This window comes from Mustela erminea, chromosome 13, assembly GCF_009829155.1.
Source record: "Mustela erminea isolate mMusErm1 chromosome 13, mMusErm1.Pri, whole genome shotgun sequence".
NCBI lineage: Eukaryota > Metazoa > Chordata > Mammalia > Carnivora > Mustelidae > Mustela > Mustela erminea.
Window position 1 is genome coordinate 86,890,004 of NC_045626.1, and position 16,831 is coordinate 86,906,834.

General features: G+C 49.7%; 1 protein-coding gene across 3 annotated transcripts in view; it reads left to right on the forward strand.

Moving 5' to 3' along the window:
• Positions 1–1,316: 1,316 nt before the first annotated feature.
• ATP6V0A2 (ATPase H+ transporting V0 subunit a2) overlaps positions 1,317–16,831 on the forward strand; it is a 36,579-nt gene continuing 21,064 nt past the window's right edge. Inside the window, exons 1-6 of one of the 3 annotated variants that reach the window (XM_032309795.1) lie at positions 1,317–1,652; positions 7,017–7,095; positions 9,368–9,465; positions 10,874–11,011; positions 11,699–11,787; positions 13,413–13,539. In XM_032309795.1, the coding sequence (XP_032165686.1) occupies positions 1,536–1,652; positions 7,017–7,095; positions 9,368–9,465; positions 10,874–11,011; positions 11,699–11,787; positions 13,413–13,539 (648 nt within the window). In that variant the 5' untranslated portion in view covers positions 1,317–1,535. Of the gene's footprint in view, positions 1,653–7,016; positions 7,096–9,367; positions 9,466–10,873; positions 11,012–11,698; positions 11,788–13,412; positions 13,540–14,647; positions 14,772–16,444; positions 16,523–16,620; positions 16,816–16,831 lie in introns of those variants that run through there. The other 2 variants (XM_032309797.1, XM_032309796.1) reach the window with 2 other exon arrangements.

Genomic DNA, 16,831 nt, shown 5'->3' on the forward strand with positions numbered 1-16,831 from the left:
GAAAGTTTTTCTATGGCAGTTAATATAACTAGCTCTGGAAAATTAGTTTGAAATTTTCAAGTGACAGGTAATTGAGCCTGATTTGGTGGGCTTTGTTAGGATGCCTTTTGCAGTTAAGAGGGGAAAAGCTCACTTTGGCAGAAGAATGGGATCTGAGGGACCTGCCATATGGTTTTAACTTTTCTAAGTTTATACATTCATGTATGCATTTGAGAAATATTTATTGAGTGGCCTCTGCATGCCGGGCCCTGGCAATAACCAAGGCAATGTCCTTTGTTTAGTGGAGCTTTCATTCTAGTGTGTGGGGGGGGTGGGCAATAAATACAGGCAAGATAATTTCAGTCATCGGTAGGTGTGATGAACAAAATAAAACGGGGTGGGATGGGAGATTACCTTAGCTAGGGGTCTGGGACAGCCTTAGAGGCAGGCACCTTGGAGCTGAGGACCAAAGGAACCAGCTTTGAGAAGCTCTAGGAGAGGGGTGTACTGGGCAGAGGGAGGAATCGCCAAGTTCAAGCGCACGGGCCAGGGAAGATAAAGTAGGCAGGTGTGGCTGGAGCAAAGGGAGTCCAAAGCAGGCGATGGAGATGTTGAGGGCTTGGGGGAAGAAGGCGGTCAGGTCCTGTGGGGGTTCTGCGGGCCGTGGTAAGAAGTTTGGATTTTATTGAGAAAGCGGTGGGAGAAACCAGAGGATTTAAAGTGTGCTACGTGAGATTTTCGCCCTGCGTCGGAGATGACGGTAGCTGCTGGGCGAAGGATCTGCAGAGGCAGCCGTGGCCCGCGGGGCGACAGTGCCTGAGCCCGACCCGCCGTCTGGTCTGCACCGGGGCAGGACCCGAGAGAAGGGCCAGCGGCAGGAGTCAGCCGCAAACGCATGATGCGGTGTCATGCTGTCGGTGTGAAACGTTCTGATAGGCAGATCTACGGGACGAAGTTGTTCGTGGTTGCGGGGAGCTGGGGACTGAGCAGGTGGAATCGTTTTCGGGTTCACGGAAATTTTCTAAAAGTGGATCGTGATGTCGGCCGCACAACCACTCCGTACCTTTTCTAAAAATCACAGAATTGTGTACCCTAAATGGGTGAACTTTATGGCACAACCTCAATAAAATTCATTTTCCAAAATGTCTATAAAGAGCCGAGCGAGCGGCTCTCTCCCGTCGGAAGCCTCAGCCGTCGGCCGCCGGGTTTGTGCCGGTTGGCCTCGCCGGCGCAGGCGCGGCGGCCGGCCGCAACTCTGGGCTCCCATTGGTCGGCCGGCGCGGGGAGGGCGGGCACACGCGGGGGGCGGAACCGGAACCGGCTGTAGCCGGGGGGGGGCGGGGTCTCGCGCGCGCTGTGGCGGCAGCGGCTGGAGGGGGCCCGCGGTGGCAGGACCGGGGGCGGCCGCTGCAGCCCGGAGCCCCCGATGGTGCGCGGCGGCGGCCAGGCCGCAGGAGGAGCCCGAGGCCCCGGCCTCCCCGGCTGACCGCGCGGACCCGAGCGGCCCGGAGCCGCCGCCATCCGTCCGGCCCCGGTGGGGCGCGGGCTGGCCCGCCATGGGGTCCCTATTCCGGAGCGAGACCATGTGCCTGGCGCAGCTGTTCCTGCAGTCCGGCACGGCCTACGAGTGCCTCAGCGCCCTGGGCGAGAAGGGCCTGGTCCAGTTCCGAGACGTGAGTGTCGCCCGGGAGACGCGGGCCGCACCTGCCCGCCCAGCGCCGCATCCCGCGTTTCGCTCGGGCCTCCCTTCCGCGGGCTCCTGGGCAGGGGCGCGCCGCTGTCCCCATTTCGCAGGCAGGGAAACTGGGGCCCGGCTTACCGGCCAGAGCTTCCGCAGAGCGGGGCCCGAGCCCCGGGTCGCCGGGCGTCTGGTCGGCGGCGGCTTTGGCCGGGTTAGTTAGGAACGCTCTGTGTAGTCTTCATCAACTTAGGGGAGTGCCATCGGGTGCTCCGGAGCGCCGGCTCCGTGCCGGGCGCTGGGCTCGTGGTGGGGAGAACGAGTCTGAGGAGGCCCATTTGGAGACCCTTTGGAACTTACGGGGGTGGTGGGGACGAATACCAAGCACGTAAATGCGTAAACATGTTTGCTGTGACGGTAATGAAGCGGGGTGATGGGATGGTGACTCGAGTCGGGGTGGTCAAGGAAGGCCCTCTTGAGGAGGTGACGTTTGAGCCCGGATGAGGCCTGAATGGGAAAGAGGTGGCCCTGGAAGATCCGGGGGGACAGGGTCCCGGATGGAGGACACAGAAGGAGCCCAGAACCTGAATTGGGAATGAGCTTGGTCTAAGCGCCTTGAGGGGAAGGGGTTTTCCTGGGGTTTGTTCACTGATGTATGAGGTGCATACCACTGCCTGGTGAGGAAAGGGAACGGTCTTCCCAACAAGTAAGGATAAACACTTGTTCATGTATCTGCATACTTGTTTATTATTTGTTCACACCATGGGGTGTCAACCCCGAGGCCAAGGGGCCCCTTCTGACTTACTCCTGATTCCCCAAGACTTATCTGGTCCCAGGCGTTTGTGGGCAGTAGCAGGCGTTTGTTGAATGAAGGAACAAGCCTTTATTGAGCGCCTGCTCTGTTCCAGATGGTGTTTTTAGTGCCAGCGCCTCAGTGGTAAGCTGGGTGGATGAGGTCCTTACGATCTTGCTGCTTACAGCTGGAAGGAGACAGATGCTCACGGTCTGTGAAATTGTGAAGTGCGGTAAAGGGGGAGAACAAAGTGTAGAAGCGGAGAGGGGAGTGTTAAGCAGGATCTGATACCGAGTGACTGAACTGAAAGTCACTTCAAGGGAACATTTTATTTCCTCCTGGGTCCCAACTTGGATCTCCTGGTTGTTTCCCTTCATCTCTCTGAGGGGCCCTTAATTTCAAAAGGGAACACCCCTCCCCCAGATCTGATATCAGTGACCCTTGGGTTGGCTCCAAAGGGATTGCAAGGTCAGGGAGTAACCCCTGAGGGACAGCCAAGGCTGCAGAGAAGGCCCAGCTCCCTTCCTGTTTCCTGGAGTCACTTGGGCTTCAGCTCCGGGTCCAACTCCCCTGGTAGGTGCTGTGATCAGCTGTGGGGGGCACCCGAAAGGTTCAGGAAGCAGGAGAGAAACAGCCTCCCTTCTTTGTAACTGGTGGATTTGATCCATCCTGTTAGTGTTCAAGCCGAGAGACTTAACAAGCTTAAACTGTGGAGGTCTGAACAAAGACCCTGATGACCACGTTCCCGTTTCCCTGACTGCCATTACAGGAGGCAGTGGAGAATACTTGGGATCCTTCTAGGCTGAAAACCAGTGAAAGAAAAAGAAAGTGCAGATAAAGATCTCAGCTGTGCCTGTCCGTGTGTGTGTTTGTGTGTGTGTGTGTGTGTGTGTGTGTGTGTGTGTTTGGGTTGACACTCAAGCTGCCAGTGTGCTAGTGCAGAAAGCTTCACAGCACCCGACACTTTTTTCTGGAGTTCTCACTGACTTTGCATTTTTCTGGAGTTCTCACTGACTTTGCATTCACCGGCTGGGCTTACTAACGTTAGTCTCTTCTGGCTTGCATATGCTGGTTGATTTTTCCCTTTTAGTACTCCTCCTGAGGGAAAGCAGGCAGACCCGGGGTTTCTGTAGTGACAGCCGAGGAGAAGACATGGAAGAGAAGGTCATTCAGCTAACCTAACCGGTGGGGCTCAGAGAAGGGCACGTTCATCTCACTGTTGAGATGCTCTGCCGTCTAAGAACAATTTCACTGTTCGCCCTTTGGCGGTGGGAGGATGGCTGGTTTGGGTATCAGTAAAACCAGCACCACGGAGCCTCTGCTGGCTTTGCTTGGTTCAAGGTTAGTGTTAAAATGAGTCTGCAATAAAATGCAGTGTGGTCGCTCCATATCTGTGGGTATGCGTTCTGAGACCCTCAGTGGATGCCGGGTGCCCTGGAGAGTACCGAACCCTGTAGGTATGACAGGTTTTCCTGTACGGGCGCACCTGCGGTAGCGTGTCATCGACGAGTTAGGCACATTAAGAGATGAACAACAATGCAACAACCATAACGAGATACTCTAATAAAAATTACATGAATGTGTTTGGGAGAGTATATGTGGGTTCCTTGTCTCAATGTATCGTATTGTCCTGTACTCACCCTTCCTCTCTGGTTGATGTGGGATGAAGTGAGGATGACGTAGGCACTGTTTGCCTTGGGGCCGTGCCAGAAGACATGGCTTGTCTGCTTCCTGACCTCGGTGGACCGCGGGTGCCTGAAACTGGGGCGGAGGGGCACTACGACTGTGTTTTCCTATCATCAGTTTAGAAATAGGGTGACATAGCCTCCCGAGAAAGAAAACAGAAACAAAACTTTGTAAAAGAAACCACATAACAGAAAAAAGCAGCTAATAGCTGTGAGGCAGTGATGGTGGCTTGGGTCAACCCAAGTACATTTGTATCCCGGCGGCCGAAATGGGCGTCTTCATAAAGCCCCTGCCGCAGGGGGAACCCTCCTGTCCGCGGAGCGCTCAGCAGTGCTGGGTGCTGCACGGACCCTGCAACGGGCAGGAGTGTGGTTTGTACACCGCTGGTGCCGCCTCGTTTCCTTCTCGTTCTCAGTTCTGTGCATCGTGCCTGACTCACTGAGAACTTGAAAGTGGTTACTTGAGATTAGTTCGATCTCAGAAATGAAGGCGAATGTGACAAACAGAAGTGAAATTTTGAATTTTTGTCTTCTTCCTGGTTAATCCCTTTAAAAATATTAGAAAAACTGAGCAAGAAATGAGCCCTTGGGGTGGATGCTGCTTAGCCCAGCAGTTTCATGCCAAGCCGTCCAATCATGATTTCTGAGAGGGCCCCGAACGTTGATGGGCTGGAGGAAAGATAACATTCTTGCCTTAAATGCCTTTCAACACGAGTGATTACTGTAATCTTTTTTTGTTATAAAATAATATATGTCCATTGTGGGGAAATTGTAAAATGTAAGAATCAGATTAAAACTTCCAGGATCCCGTTACCTAGAAATAAAGGCTCTGATTTCTTGGTTAATATTGTTCTAACATTATTTTCCTAATAATGTTTTAAAATGTACATCTATGTGTATTTTCATGTAATTGGAATGACACTGAAAGTATCTTTAATTTTTTCCAGACAGAAATCTTTTTTTTTTTTTTAAAGATTTTATTTATTTTATTTGACAGAGATTACAAGTAGGCAGAGAGGCAGGCAGAGAGAGGAGGAAGCAGGCTCCCCGCTGAGCAGAGAGCCCGATGTGGGGGGGGCTCGATCCCAGGACCCTGGGATCATGACCCGAGCTGAAGGCAGAGGCTTTAACCCACTGAGCCACCCAGGTGCCCCCAGGCAGAAATCTTAACTCATTTCCTCATTTTATTAAATGTTCTTTTATAATTTTTTTTTTATTGTTTTAAGCTTTGTATTAGAAGTTAAGTAGAGAGAGGAGTGTATGGGAACAGTGATCTCCTGTGTACCCATAATATAAATTCATGGCCCCTCATTCCAGCCTTCCACCTCCAGACAAAATCTGTCCCTCCCCTCTCTCGGGACAAGATGATTCTGAAGCAAATCGCAGATACCTAATTTCGTCCGTGAATATTTCAATAAGTATCTCTAAAAAGAAGGGTGCTTAAAAATCATAACCACAATATCATTGTCATACCTAAACTTTTTAATGACAACTTCTTAATAGAATCCATTACCTTAGTCATTTAAAACATGAAATTTACTAAAGGCATAATCAGTTAAATGACTGAACCGTCATTTTTATACAACTTCATTGATCTGTATCGTAAAATGCACCCATTTCAAGTGTACAGTTTGTTGATTTTTAGAAGATTTACTGAGTGAGGGGCGCCTGGGTGGCTCAGTGGGTTAAGCCGCTGCCTTCTGCTCAGGTCATGATCTCAGGGTCCTGGGATCGAGCCCCGCATCGGGCTCTCTGCTCAGCAGGGAGTCTGCTTCCCTCTCTCTCTCTCTCTCTCTGCCTGCCTCTCCATCTACTTGTGATTTCTCTCTGTAAAATAAATAAATAAAATCTTTAAAAAAAAAAAAAAAAAAGATTTACTGAGTGACGCGTCCATCCCCACAGTGCAGTAGTAGAACGTCATATCCCCCCAGTAGGGTCCCTTACCCTTCCATTTCATCCCCTTACCTGCTTCCCACCCCAGGCAGTCACTACTTCCTGCCCGTAGATTCTCCTTTTCTGGGCATTTCATGGTAATAGAATTACACAGTATGCAGCCTTTTGTATCTTCTTGAAAGACACGCTGGCATCGTGTTTCTGAGAGTCACAGTGGTGTTGAGTGGGTCAGGAATTTGTTCTGTATTGCTGGGTGGTGTTCTGTGGTAGGGATGGAGACTGTTCTTCTTTTTTTAAAATTTTATTTATTTATTTGACAGCGAGAGACAGAGGGAGGTAGTGGGAGAGGGATAAGAAGGCCTCCCTCGGAACAGGGAGCCCGATGCAGGGCTCGATCCCAGAACCATGGGATCATGACCCGAGCCGAGGGCAGACGGTCAACGACTGAGCCACACAGGCGCCCTGAGACTGTCTGTTCTTAAACCACTTTCCTACTGTCGATCACTTTTTCCTCTGTCCCCAAAGTTGAGGTTCTTCTGGGTAGGTTTTTGTCTGTATCCAGTTTTTTCCCTAGGTTAACTTTCTTTCTGGGATAGTTCTGGGCCAAAGGATATTTTTTAGGCTTTTTTTTTTTTTTTTTAAAGATTTTATTTATTTATTTGAGAGGCAGGCAGAGAGAGAGGAGGAAGCAGGCTCCCTGCCGAGCAGAGAGCCCGACGCGGGGCTCTATCCCACAACCCTGAGATCATGACCCGAGCCGAAGGCAGATGCTTTAACCCTCTGAGCCACCCAGGCGCCCCTTTTTAGGCTTTTTGATAACAGCTGCCACGTTGCTCTCCGGAAAAGTTTTGTCAGTTTTTACTCCCATCCAGTAGTGTGTGAGGGTGTGCTTTTCCTAAACCCTTGCCAATAATATTTTTATTTTTTAGATCATGTTTACATTTAAATTTCAGAAATTTCAAAAGCAAATTTTTCATCCTTTTCTCAGCTCAACCAGAATGTAAGTTCCTTCCAAAGAAAATTTGTCGGTGAGGTGAAGAGGTGTGAAGAACTAGAACGGATATTAGGTAAGTTTTGTTTTATTTTGCTTTGTGTTGCTAGTTTGTGATAAGTTTAATTTAGTAACAGATTTTTATATAAGCAGACCTTGTTTGCCTTAGAAAAATTAGAAAAGAGAAAAAAAAAAAAGAACTCACCATTCCTTATTTTTTCCTAGTCCTCTATAAAAGTAAGGATTCCCCTACACAGCGACCATGTTATTCCTTTGTCAGCTCCGTTTCTCACTTTGGTATTTCCTGCAACATTGTCTCACGTCAATAAACAGGTTGCACCTGGGGTCCTTTTTAATGGCTGCCTAGTATTTCATGAAATAAAAGTGCTATAATTTACTTAACTAATCCCTTGTAGTTTATCTTGACTTAAACACAGTACATGTTAATATGTTACTTCAGATTATCTCTAAGAAGAGGAAGGTAGGAAGTGGCAGATAGATTGGCTTTGTTCTCAGATCACTTGTTTACCTTCAAAACTCAGTAGCTCTAGGCTACTTCCTTTATCTGTAAAATCTTCAACTTCTTTAGCTTGAGATGGTCACCATTATCAGTTCAAGCCTGGAAGTTCTGACCAAAATAGGGGAGAAGGGGGTGGATCTCAGAGGACTGACTGAAGTACAAAATTTAGGATGAATGGAGAAACGTGGGCATGAGACAGTCAAGGGGGGGGCCAGAATAGGACTTTGGGAATGATTTCTTTTTTTTTTTAATTTTTTATTTTTTAATTTTTTTAATTTTTTTTTTTAAAGATTTTATTTATTTATTTGACAAAGAGAGATCACAAGTAGACGGAGAGGCAGGCAGAGAGAAAGAGAGAGGGAAGCAGGCTCCCTGCCGAGCAGAGAGCCCGAGGCGGGACTCGATCCCAGGACCCTGAGATCATGACCTGAGCTGAAGGCAGCGGCTTAACCCACTGAGCCACCCAGGCGCCCCATGGGAATGATTTCTAATAGCTAAGATTTATTGTGGATTTTACATTTTTAGTTGGAGATTTTTTTTTTTAAGATTTTATTTATGTATTTGACAGACAGAGATCACAAGTAGGCAGAGAGGCAGGCAGAGAGAGAGGGGGAAGCAGGCTCCCTGCTGAGCAGAGAGCCCGATATGGGGCTCGATCCCAGGACCCTGAGATCACGACCTGAGCTGAAGGCAGAGGCTTAACCCACTGAGCCACCCAGGCGCCCCAGAGATTTTTAAGACAAAAGAACCCTTTTAATCATCAGTTCCTTCGCATATTGTTTGAAGTCCCAGTTACTTGTGTGGACGACGTGTAATAGAGTGACATCATATTCCTGTCTTCGTAACGTAGTGAGTCATTGAGCATGTCATGTATCAGGAATGAGGTTTTTAAATTCAGTGACAACAGTTTAGACAGGTACAGGACTTCCTGTAGCTTAGACTGTTTTAAAAGGCATACAGACTTAAAAAAAAAAACCAAACTCCCAAGTAAATGAGGTGAAACGATTTTATCCCATTTTCAGAAACCTCTTTAACACCGTGCTTCCTTTGCTATCCTGTTGCTAAGACATCCTCACTTTTCTCTTTCTTTTTCTTTCTTAATAAAATAACTGGGAACACTTCTCCAGAATGTGGTGTCTAGTAATGAGTTTACCATTCATTGTGAGTTTCATCCTAAGGACAATGGTGCTTCATGGCATTGAAAATGTAAATGAAAGAAATGGAGTTCATTTGGCCTGGCTCGTTACCAGTTTTCTGAACCTGGTCTAGGACGTGAGATCTGGTTGTTGCAAGTCCGAACAGCCTGGCTGACTGGGACCGGTCAGGAGAGCCTGGCTCTCTGCCCTCGGTCTCTCTGGGCTCCATGGGCTGATAGAGGTTGTACTTCTCCTTCCTCATAAGGGCATCTGCAAGGAAGTCACGCTGCCATCTCTGGTGGAGATGGTCTGTCGTTGGGTTATTCCTGCATTTGCAAGTGTGTCCTTTACCTGATTCACCTACAGGTGTGGAGACACCTGTGACTCCACAGTTCCATCACGAACGTTTCAGAAACATAGCACACTCGGGGAATTCCAGAAAGCGTTCATCAGGTTGTTGTTTATATGGTCACTGCATGCCGACCTCTCTGTTTAGGGGCGGCTACTTTGCAGATCTATGGAAATGAGGTTGCAAAAGGCTTTTTCTAAGTCGACTGGAACAAGCAAGACTTTTGTGCATTCAGACATTAATTTTTAGGCGAACCAGGGATGGTTGGGTTGGAAAATGTTCCGACTGAGACGTCCTAGAGTGAGTTTTTGCATCTAATTGGTTTTACCTTTTATTCCCACAGCGTATTTGGTGCAGGAAATTAATAGAGCCGACATCCCCCTTCCTGAGGGAGAGACCAGTCCTCCTGCACCACCTCTTAAGCAAGTCCTGGAGATGCAGGTAACTTGTTTCTGGCGAAGCCGTCAAAGCTGTCCCTGAGCTCAGATGCTGCTTGTTGACTGACTTCATGTTGTCTAGGGCTTGTCGGGTTTTCTTCTCAAAGCTGCTCAATGACAGTTTAAGAACAACGCGATCGTTAGCCTTCAGTAACAGATTATCTGTGATGTAAGATGAACATTCCCTTTCCAGGTGGTGGTGAACTGAGGCTAATGAAAATCAGTTTGGGAAATCTGGTGCTTCGTCATGTAATATTTCTGATCGTTCTTTCTGGACTTATCCATGGCTTAGCCTGCCTCTCCTGGTACAAGTAAGGGAGGCTGCAGCCAGTGCCTTTCGCATTCTCCCGGACCCGCTGGCCTCCGCTCTGATGCTGAAAAGCTAGTGGGAAGGCCATAAGGTGTTGTAGGTGGGCAGCAAACGCAGTTCCTTGTCCCTGATTTCAGCACCTGGTGGGTTGGGGACATGGCGTCCCCGCTATGAGGACCCTGGCTTGTCTTGCTCGTTACCGCCCCTGCGAATGATCCACTGAGGTTTGGGTCTGATCCTTGGCTCGTGTACTGCCCTGGGAAATAGACCAGCGCTCCTGACCACGGACGCAGCCTGTGGTGTGTAGCCAGCACCATTCCGTGGCCAGTCGCTCTGGGGGTTTATCGGGGAGAAGTCACTTAACATTTACCGTATGAGTGGACTCCAGAAGGAGTTGTGGCATCCGATGGGCAGAACACCACCATCTGGTTTGGCCTGTTTGGGTTGGTGGTGATGTAATGACGACTTCATGGGTGACTGGGCGTGTGTGGCTTCTCCGAGGTGGAGCTCACGTGAAGTGTCCGCGGACTTGCTGGCACACAGGTTTCTGTGGAGTCAGTGCTGTGTCTGACACACCTCCGTCGCTGCTGTGTTGTACTTTAGTATTATTAAAGACGCTCGCTGTCTCACTGCTTATTAAGGAAGACTTGACCTCAAGCATTCTTCAGCCTAGTTAATAGTGTACGTGCAACTGTAAGCAGACTCTTAAGCTAGAGACTCGGGTGTATATGCTTAGCAAAGATTACCCTAGTATTTTCTGCGTTGCAAATAAAAGGCAATGTAGCCTCGAAAGAGGAAGACTCTTTGCTGTGCGACAGTGGAGAAGCGGAGGGAGGGAAGCCCGGAATAGTAGGGGAGCCGGGTTGGGCCAGGGCCACCTGCAGTGCTTCGACTCACCTTCCAGAACATCTGTTGTGGGCAGCATGGGCTGTGTGGGAATTCCCCGAGTCCATGGGAGACCATGAACGGTGGGCCTTGAATGTCTCTGTCGGATTCGGGCTCGTAAGCCCTCCCTGGACAGAAACATGCTGTCAGGAAATGGGGGTGGCCAGACTCGGAGCAGACCTGTCCTTTAACGTAACCAACCGCTCTCTTGTCTTAGGAGCAGCTGCAGAAACTGGAGGTTGAGCTGAGAGAAGTCACCAAGAACAAGGAGAAGCTGAGGAAAAACTTGCTGGAGCTGATCGAGTACACTCACATGCTCAGGGTGACAAAAACCTTCGTTAAACGGAATGTGGAGGTACTGACCGCCTGCCCCTGCACTGAGACACATTCCTTTTGTACGAATCTTGGTGCTGCAAAGCTTCCGGTTGGGTTATCCGTTCTCAGGGATCTTGATCTGACCTTTATTTTTCAGTCGGGTTAACGGACATTAAACAAAATGTCAAGCCTTACCCTGCATTGGTTGGTTTTAGCAATAACGATACTTCCTTTCCATAAAATTGCTTCAGTTTGTAGCTGAAAAATGAAAGAAATGGGAAAGTGGAGTTTGAACTCCAAAATTGTTTCTTTTTTTCCTGTCAAATTGCTAAGAATAAAGGAATTCACAATGAGTGTCTAGTTCATGAGTGGAGTCTGTGAAATAGCCCCGCCCACAGCGGGATGCGGAGGGGACAAGGTTGTCCCGCCGGCGCTGTCTCACTCGGTGGCTGCGTCCAGCCAAGCTCACTGCCTCCGAGTGAGGCAGCGACAGAAGTTACAACACCCTTATCTCTAGCAACCTGACTTCGAGGAGTTCTTTACACAAGGGACGGGGATGTGATCTTTTTAATTGACCAGAGCTGTGTTCCACATCTGAGTTACCCCGGGGCGTCAGTACCAGGTCGGGCAGCCGGTTAGGATGCTCCGTAAACTCGTTCGGAAACGTGACTTGGGAAATAAAGTGTCACTTGTAATGAGACACGCTTGGTTTCGTATTTCTTTGTAGTTTGAGCCCACTTATGAAGAATTCCCTCCCTTAGAGAATGATTCCTTGTTGGACTACAGCTGTATGCAGAGGCTGGGAGCGAAGCTGGGGTAGGTGACAACCGCCGGTGGGGGGGGTGCTGAGCGTCCCGCTGTTCTTGTCGTCCGCAGGGGGATGAATGCGACCATTCGAAGGCTGTGGTGGATGAGAAAGTGAATATCTGTTTGAGAAAACACTGCACTTCTGTGCTTGCCGAGAGGAGTTCTTCAGCTGTATTGACTTTTTAGATAAATACCATGGGAACTTCTCCTCTTGGTATAATGAGCTGGAAAGAAGGAACGTTTATGCCACTCAGTGTCATTGCAGTGAGGCTAAAATAATTGCTCAGTGAAGCGTCAGCCCCTGTTTTGTTTGGTGGAAACACAGGGGCTAAACTGAGTTGGTTAACTCATTAATTGTATTTTAAGGATCTTTTTCTGCTATTAATCCTTTCTGTTTACTCCAGCCAATGGTAGCTTGTTTCCTCATGTGATTTGTGAGTTCTTTTTATTACGAACATCTGTTCCTCTGTTCCTTGTCTGTAGGAATCCGATGACGATTTAGTTTGAGGATGTAGTCCTTCAGCGAGAATTTGTTTTTACATCTCTCAGATAGTGGGGAGCATTCCGCCAGCCTGGAATCGTTTTACATTGATTTCTCAGCTTGGATTTTTTTGTTTTTCCTTTTCTTGCTATGCAAGTAATGTGAATTTCAGCCGTGAAACTGAGTGCATTCTAACCTGTGGTTATAAATTCTCAAGGCAGGGCTGCCTGGGTGGCTCAGTTGGTGAAGCGTCTGCCTTTGACCCAGGTTGTGATCTCAGGGTCCTGGGATCGAGGCCTGAGTTGGGCTCTGCTCAGTGGGGAGCCTGCTTCCCCCTCTCTCTACCCCTCACCCCACTAGTGCTCTCTCCCACTCCCTCTCTCTCTCAAATAAATAAATAAAAATCTTCAAAAAAAAAAAATTCTCAAGAAAGACTTTTCTTCTTCTATCTAGAACCCAAACTGAGATAAATAAGTTTATTTGAGGGTTCCTTTGCAAGATGAAGTTTTTTTTTCTAGTCCACCCATTCACTAAGGGTGTAGGTCTTTAGAGGTGAGGGGGTGAGAGTCCCAACCTTAGCAGGCATTGGGGAAGATTCAGTTTCATCCTCTTAGCTTACATAGACCTAGTGCCTGTCTCCTGTCTCCCGTTCTGACCTTGAAACTGAAGGCTTTATGATACTGGGTAAGTGGAATACATCAAGGTAGCTGAGATCCTGGTTTATTTTTGGATCCCAAGAATTTCTCTTAATTATGGGTGCAGCTATACCCTTGAAGGGATGTTTCAAAAATAAGTTTTTGTAAAAGATTTATTTACTCATAGAGAGAGTGGGAGAGTATGTGTGTGTGTGAGGAGGGGGAGGGGCAGAGGGAGAGAGCACCTTCGACTCCCTGCTGAGTGTGGAGCCTGACCCGTGGCTTGATCCCACAGCTCCGCGATCACTACCTGAGCCAAATCAGGACTTGGATGGGCCACTAACAGAGCCACCCAGATGCCCCCCCCATTTTTTAATCTAGCATTTTAGATATTTTGCATTTGGAGGGCTTTTAGGATATCTTCACCATTTTGCCTGAAATGATTCATTTCTCCTTTTGATGCAGTCAGAGAATTCCTTGCTTTCAACTGACTGCACCTTGTCTCTCTTATCTCATAGATTTGTATCCGGCCTAATTAACCAAGGAAAGGTAGAAGCATTTGAGAAAATGCTGTGGAGGGTCTGCAAAGGGTACACCATTGTGACCTATGCGGAGCTGGATGAGCCCCTCGAGGACCCTGAAACGGTGAGTCAACGTCACGATCCCCTTTTAATGATGACAGACCGACAGTGGCGTTGGACGCACGGGGCACAAGGAGCCCCTTGAGAGTGAGTTGTTCACCTGAGGCCTTATCATCCCAGCGCATTCGGGTGTGGCTCTTAAAGTCAAGGGCTCTTCCTTGAAATGCCTCCCAGAAATGAAGGGAGACACGTCGCTCCCCTCCGGGCCTCAGACCCCATCCGGGTTTCACCAGTTGATGAGTACCACGTTTTGTAGCGAAGGTCTAGTGCAGAATCAGTTTGGATCTCACTGTCCCATCTCTTTGGTCTCCTCCATTCTGGGACAATTTCTCAGTCTTTCCTGGACTTATAGAACCTTGATATTTGAAAATTCTTAGGTAGGATGTCCCTGCGTTTGGGTTTGTCTGATCTTTCCTCATGATTTGATCCGGGGCATGGGTCTTTGGCAGAAGTGATACTGTGTCCTCCTCACTGGGTCCCGCCGAGCGCGTGATTCGGCTCGTCCCGTGGCTGGTAACGTTTGCTTTGATCGCTTGGTTGAGGTGGTGATGCTTAGGCTTCTCCAGTACGAAGTCATCTTTTTTCTTTGTAATTAATACATGTTTCGGGGGACACGCTTTGAAACTGTAACTCTGTAACTGAGTCATTCCTTATCAGATTTCCTTTCCCATCTGCCCTCCCCCCGCCCCGAGTGTGAGCGGTGGGGTTAGAGGTGGGGAGACATACGGAGGAGTGGACTGGAGAGATGTATTCTCCTGAAAAGACAACTCCCCTGTAGTTGCAAAGGAAATACGTGCCTGTGGCAGGGAATTGGGAACAAAACGGGAAAGATGAACGAGAAAATTAATCTCCGTGGTCCTGCTTAGGGAGAGCCCGTGCCGGCTTGCAGCGTGCGCTCTTCTAGTGCTTGTTCTGTAGGAGATGGGGTGTTGGATTTGACAGCGGGCGCTCGGCGTCCCGGATCTGGTTATTGTGTCAGGTTTAGGGCCTTTTGGGTTGACCGGCTCATCCCCTCGCGTCCTTGCCGACACCAGAGTGTATTTCTAGTCACTTCCCCCTTGTCGGTCTTGTTTCTAGGTGCTGACCACTCTGTGTCGGAGCTAGACTCTGGTGATCTCCCTCGGTTCGATGACCTGTATTCTGTGTTGTGTGCTGTCCCTGTCCCATCTTCAACCCGAGGTGGTTACGCTCCTTGACCCAGTAGTAGCTTTAAAATCGGGGCATCTTCAAACTCAGGTTTGCTGTAAATGCTATTTCTCCCCACCCCCCCCCAGTTTAGTTTCTTCCGTAACTTATTTTGGAGTAATTTCAGTTTCTAGAAAACTTGCCAGGAGAGAGCAGAGACTTGTATCCCTTCACCTGGATTTCCCAGTTGTTCCCACGTCCCCACATTTGCTCCATCAGCCACGTGCTCTCTCGGTGACTCTGTCCCTGTTTTCACTAGGTTCTTCGCATGCCTGGGGACAGGAGGCCGCAGACGTGGCTCCATCACCCCAGAGTCACTCCCGTGTGTGCGCCCCCAGGCGAGGATGCTCTTACACAAGCACCTGCGCCCATGAGAGAAACCAGTGCAGGTGCGGCACTTTTGTCCAGTCAGACATGCCACGCCCGCCTCCAGCGGTTCTCTTTCCCTCCTGGCCCGGCCCCTCCCCGGGCCTGCAGTGGCCGTGGGAACATGCATCCCACGCTGTGGGCCGACGCCTCCCTCTGGGCCCCCTGAGGTTTCTTCACAGCCAGACTCGGGCCACGTTCCAGGCAGGAACAACCTTGGAAGTCTCTCTGGCCACCTCAGCACCCACCATGTGACACGTGATGTCACCCGGTCACGTTGGTGTCTGCCGGGTTCGTCCACCGCCTCGTCACCACGTTGCCCTCTGTGGTGGTTTAGTAATTTCCAAGTTGTGCTCATGTCCCTTTCCTCACCGGCCCGCCCACCACACTAGCGTCCGTGGACGACTCTCGTGAACCGGTCCCCTCGGTCATGGTGGCCACGTGGTCCTCATTCCTGCTCTGCTTACTAGAAGGCCGGTTCCCCGCTCTCGCGTCTGCGGACTCGGGCATTTCCGTTGTGTTCGACGACTCGTAGTCTGTTACGGTCCGTATTTATTTGGACACTCAAATTGTCCCTCATGATTTGGCTGCTGAGGGTCCCTTCCCTCATGGTCCCGTGTCCTTGGCCTCCGGCAGCATCCGCCGAGCCTGCCCTTCCTTTGTGGCACAGTGAGATGCCCCAGCTTCGTCCCGTGCTTTCCCTGCCTCAGCCTGAAATCGGCCGTTTCTCCAAGGACCGCTGGTGCCTTTTAGCAGAGGACGGTGTTCTCAAAGATCCGCGTCCCAGAGTGCTGCTGCCCCTGGGCCCTCTGAGCAGTCGGAGCGTATGTGTACACACGTGCGCGTGCACACGCACACACACGCACCCGTACGTGCTTCGGTGGCTCCCTGTGCTTCGAGATTATGAAACCATGTGCTTAAACTATAACTCAAAATCCTGATCGGTTCTTTCTAGATGGAACCTTTTCCCCTGTTTTTAGTCTCTTTCCTGCCAGTGAGAAATCTGGCTCCCGTTGTCCTCAGTGTGTTTCATGAATTGTGCGGTCAGTGTACTCACTTATTCAACATAACCAATCTCCCGGCCACATGGACCATCTCCTCTGCCCCCGCTGACCTTTGTCCTTGCTGTGGGGACCCCCCCTGCCTGTGCTTCCTTGAGGCTCCCCGACCTGTTCCCCATCTTTTGTGGTCTGGGGCTGGATTCCTGGACTGCTTCTCTCCTCTGTGTGCCCTCAGGGATCCTACATAATTTCACAGCTTTAAATACTGCCTCCCAACTGCTTAGCTTGGATCTCTCCTCACAAAAGCAGACTTTTGTATGTAACTGGCTACTCTAGGTCTTCTTTTAAATCCTTGGAAGACATTTCCACCCAATGCCTAAAGCTAGACTCTGGATCTTTCCTAGCAAACCTGCGCTGCCAGGCTTGTCCAGCTCGGTAAGTGGCAGCTCTGTCCTTCTGACTGCTCAGGTCCCACATCCTGGGGCTCCTCCTGATTCTTCTCTTTTCCCTCAGACCTTGTGTGAAATCTATAGCAGGGTGACTGGAGCTGTGTTCTAACTAGGAAGAGACTCTGGTCTCCTGGTCCCGCCCCCGCTCCTGCCCTGATCCAGGACACGAGTGGCCACACCTCAAGTTCTTCCCTTCTGCAGCCGCCGCCTCTGTCCTCAGTTCCTGCCCCGGCCGCTGCCCTACCGTGCTCTCTCCTCCCAGCGTCGAGAACCATCCCTGTAAGCTTCACTTCAC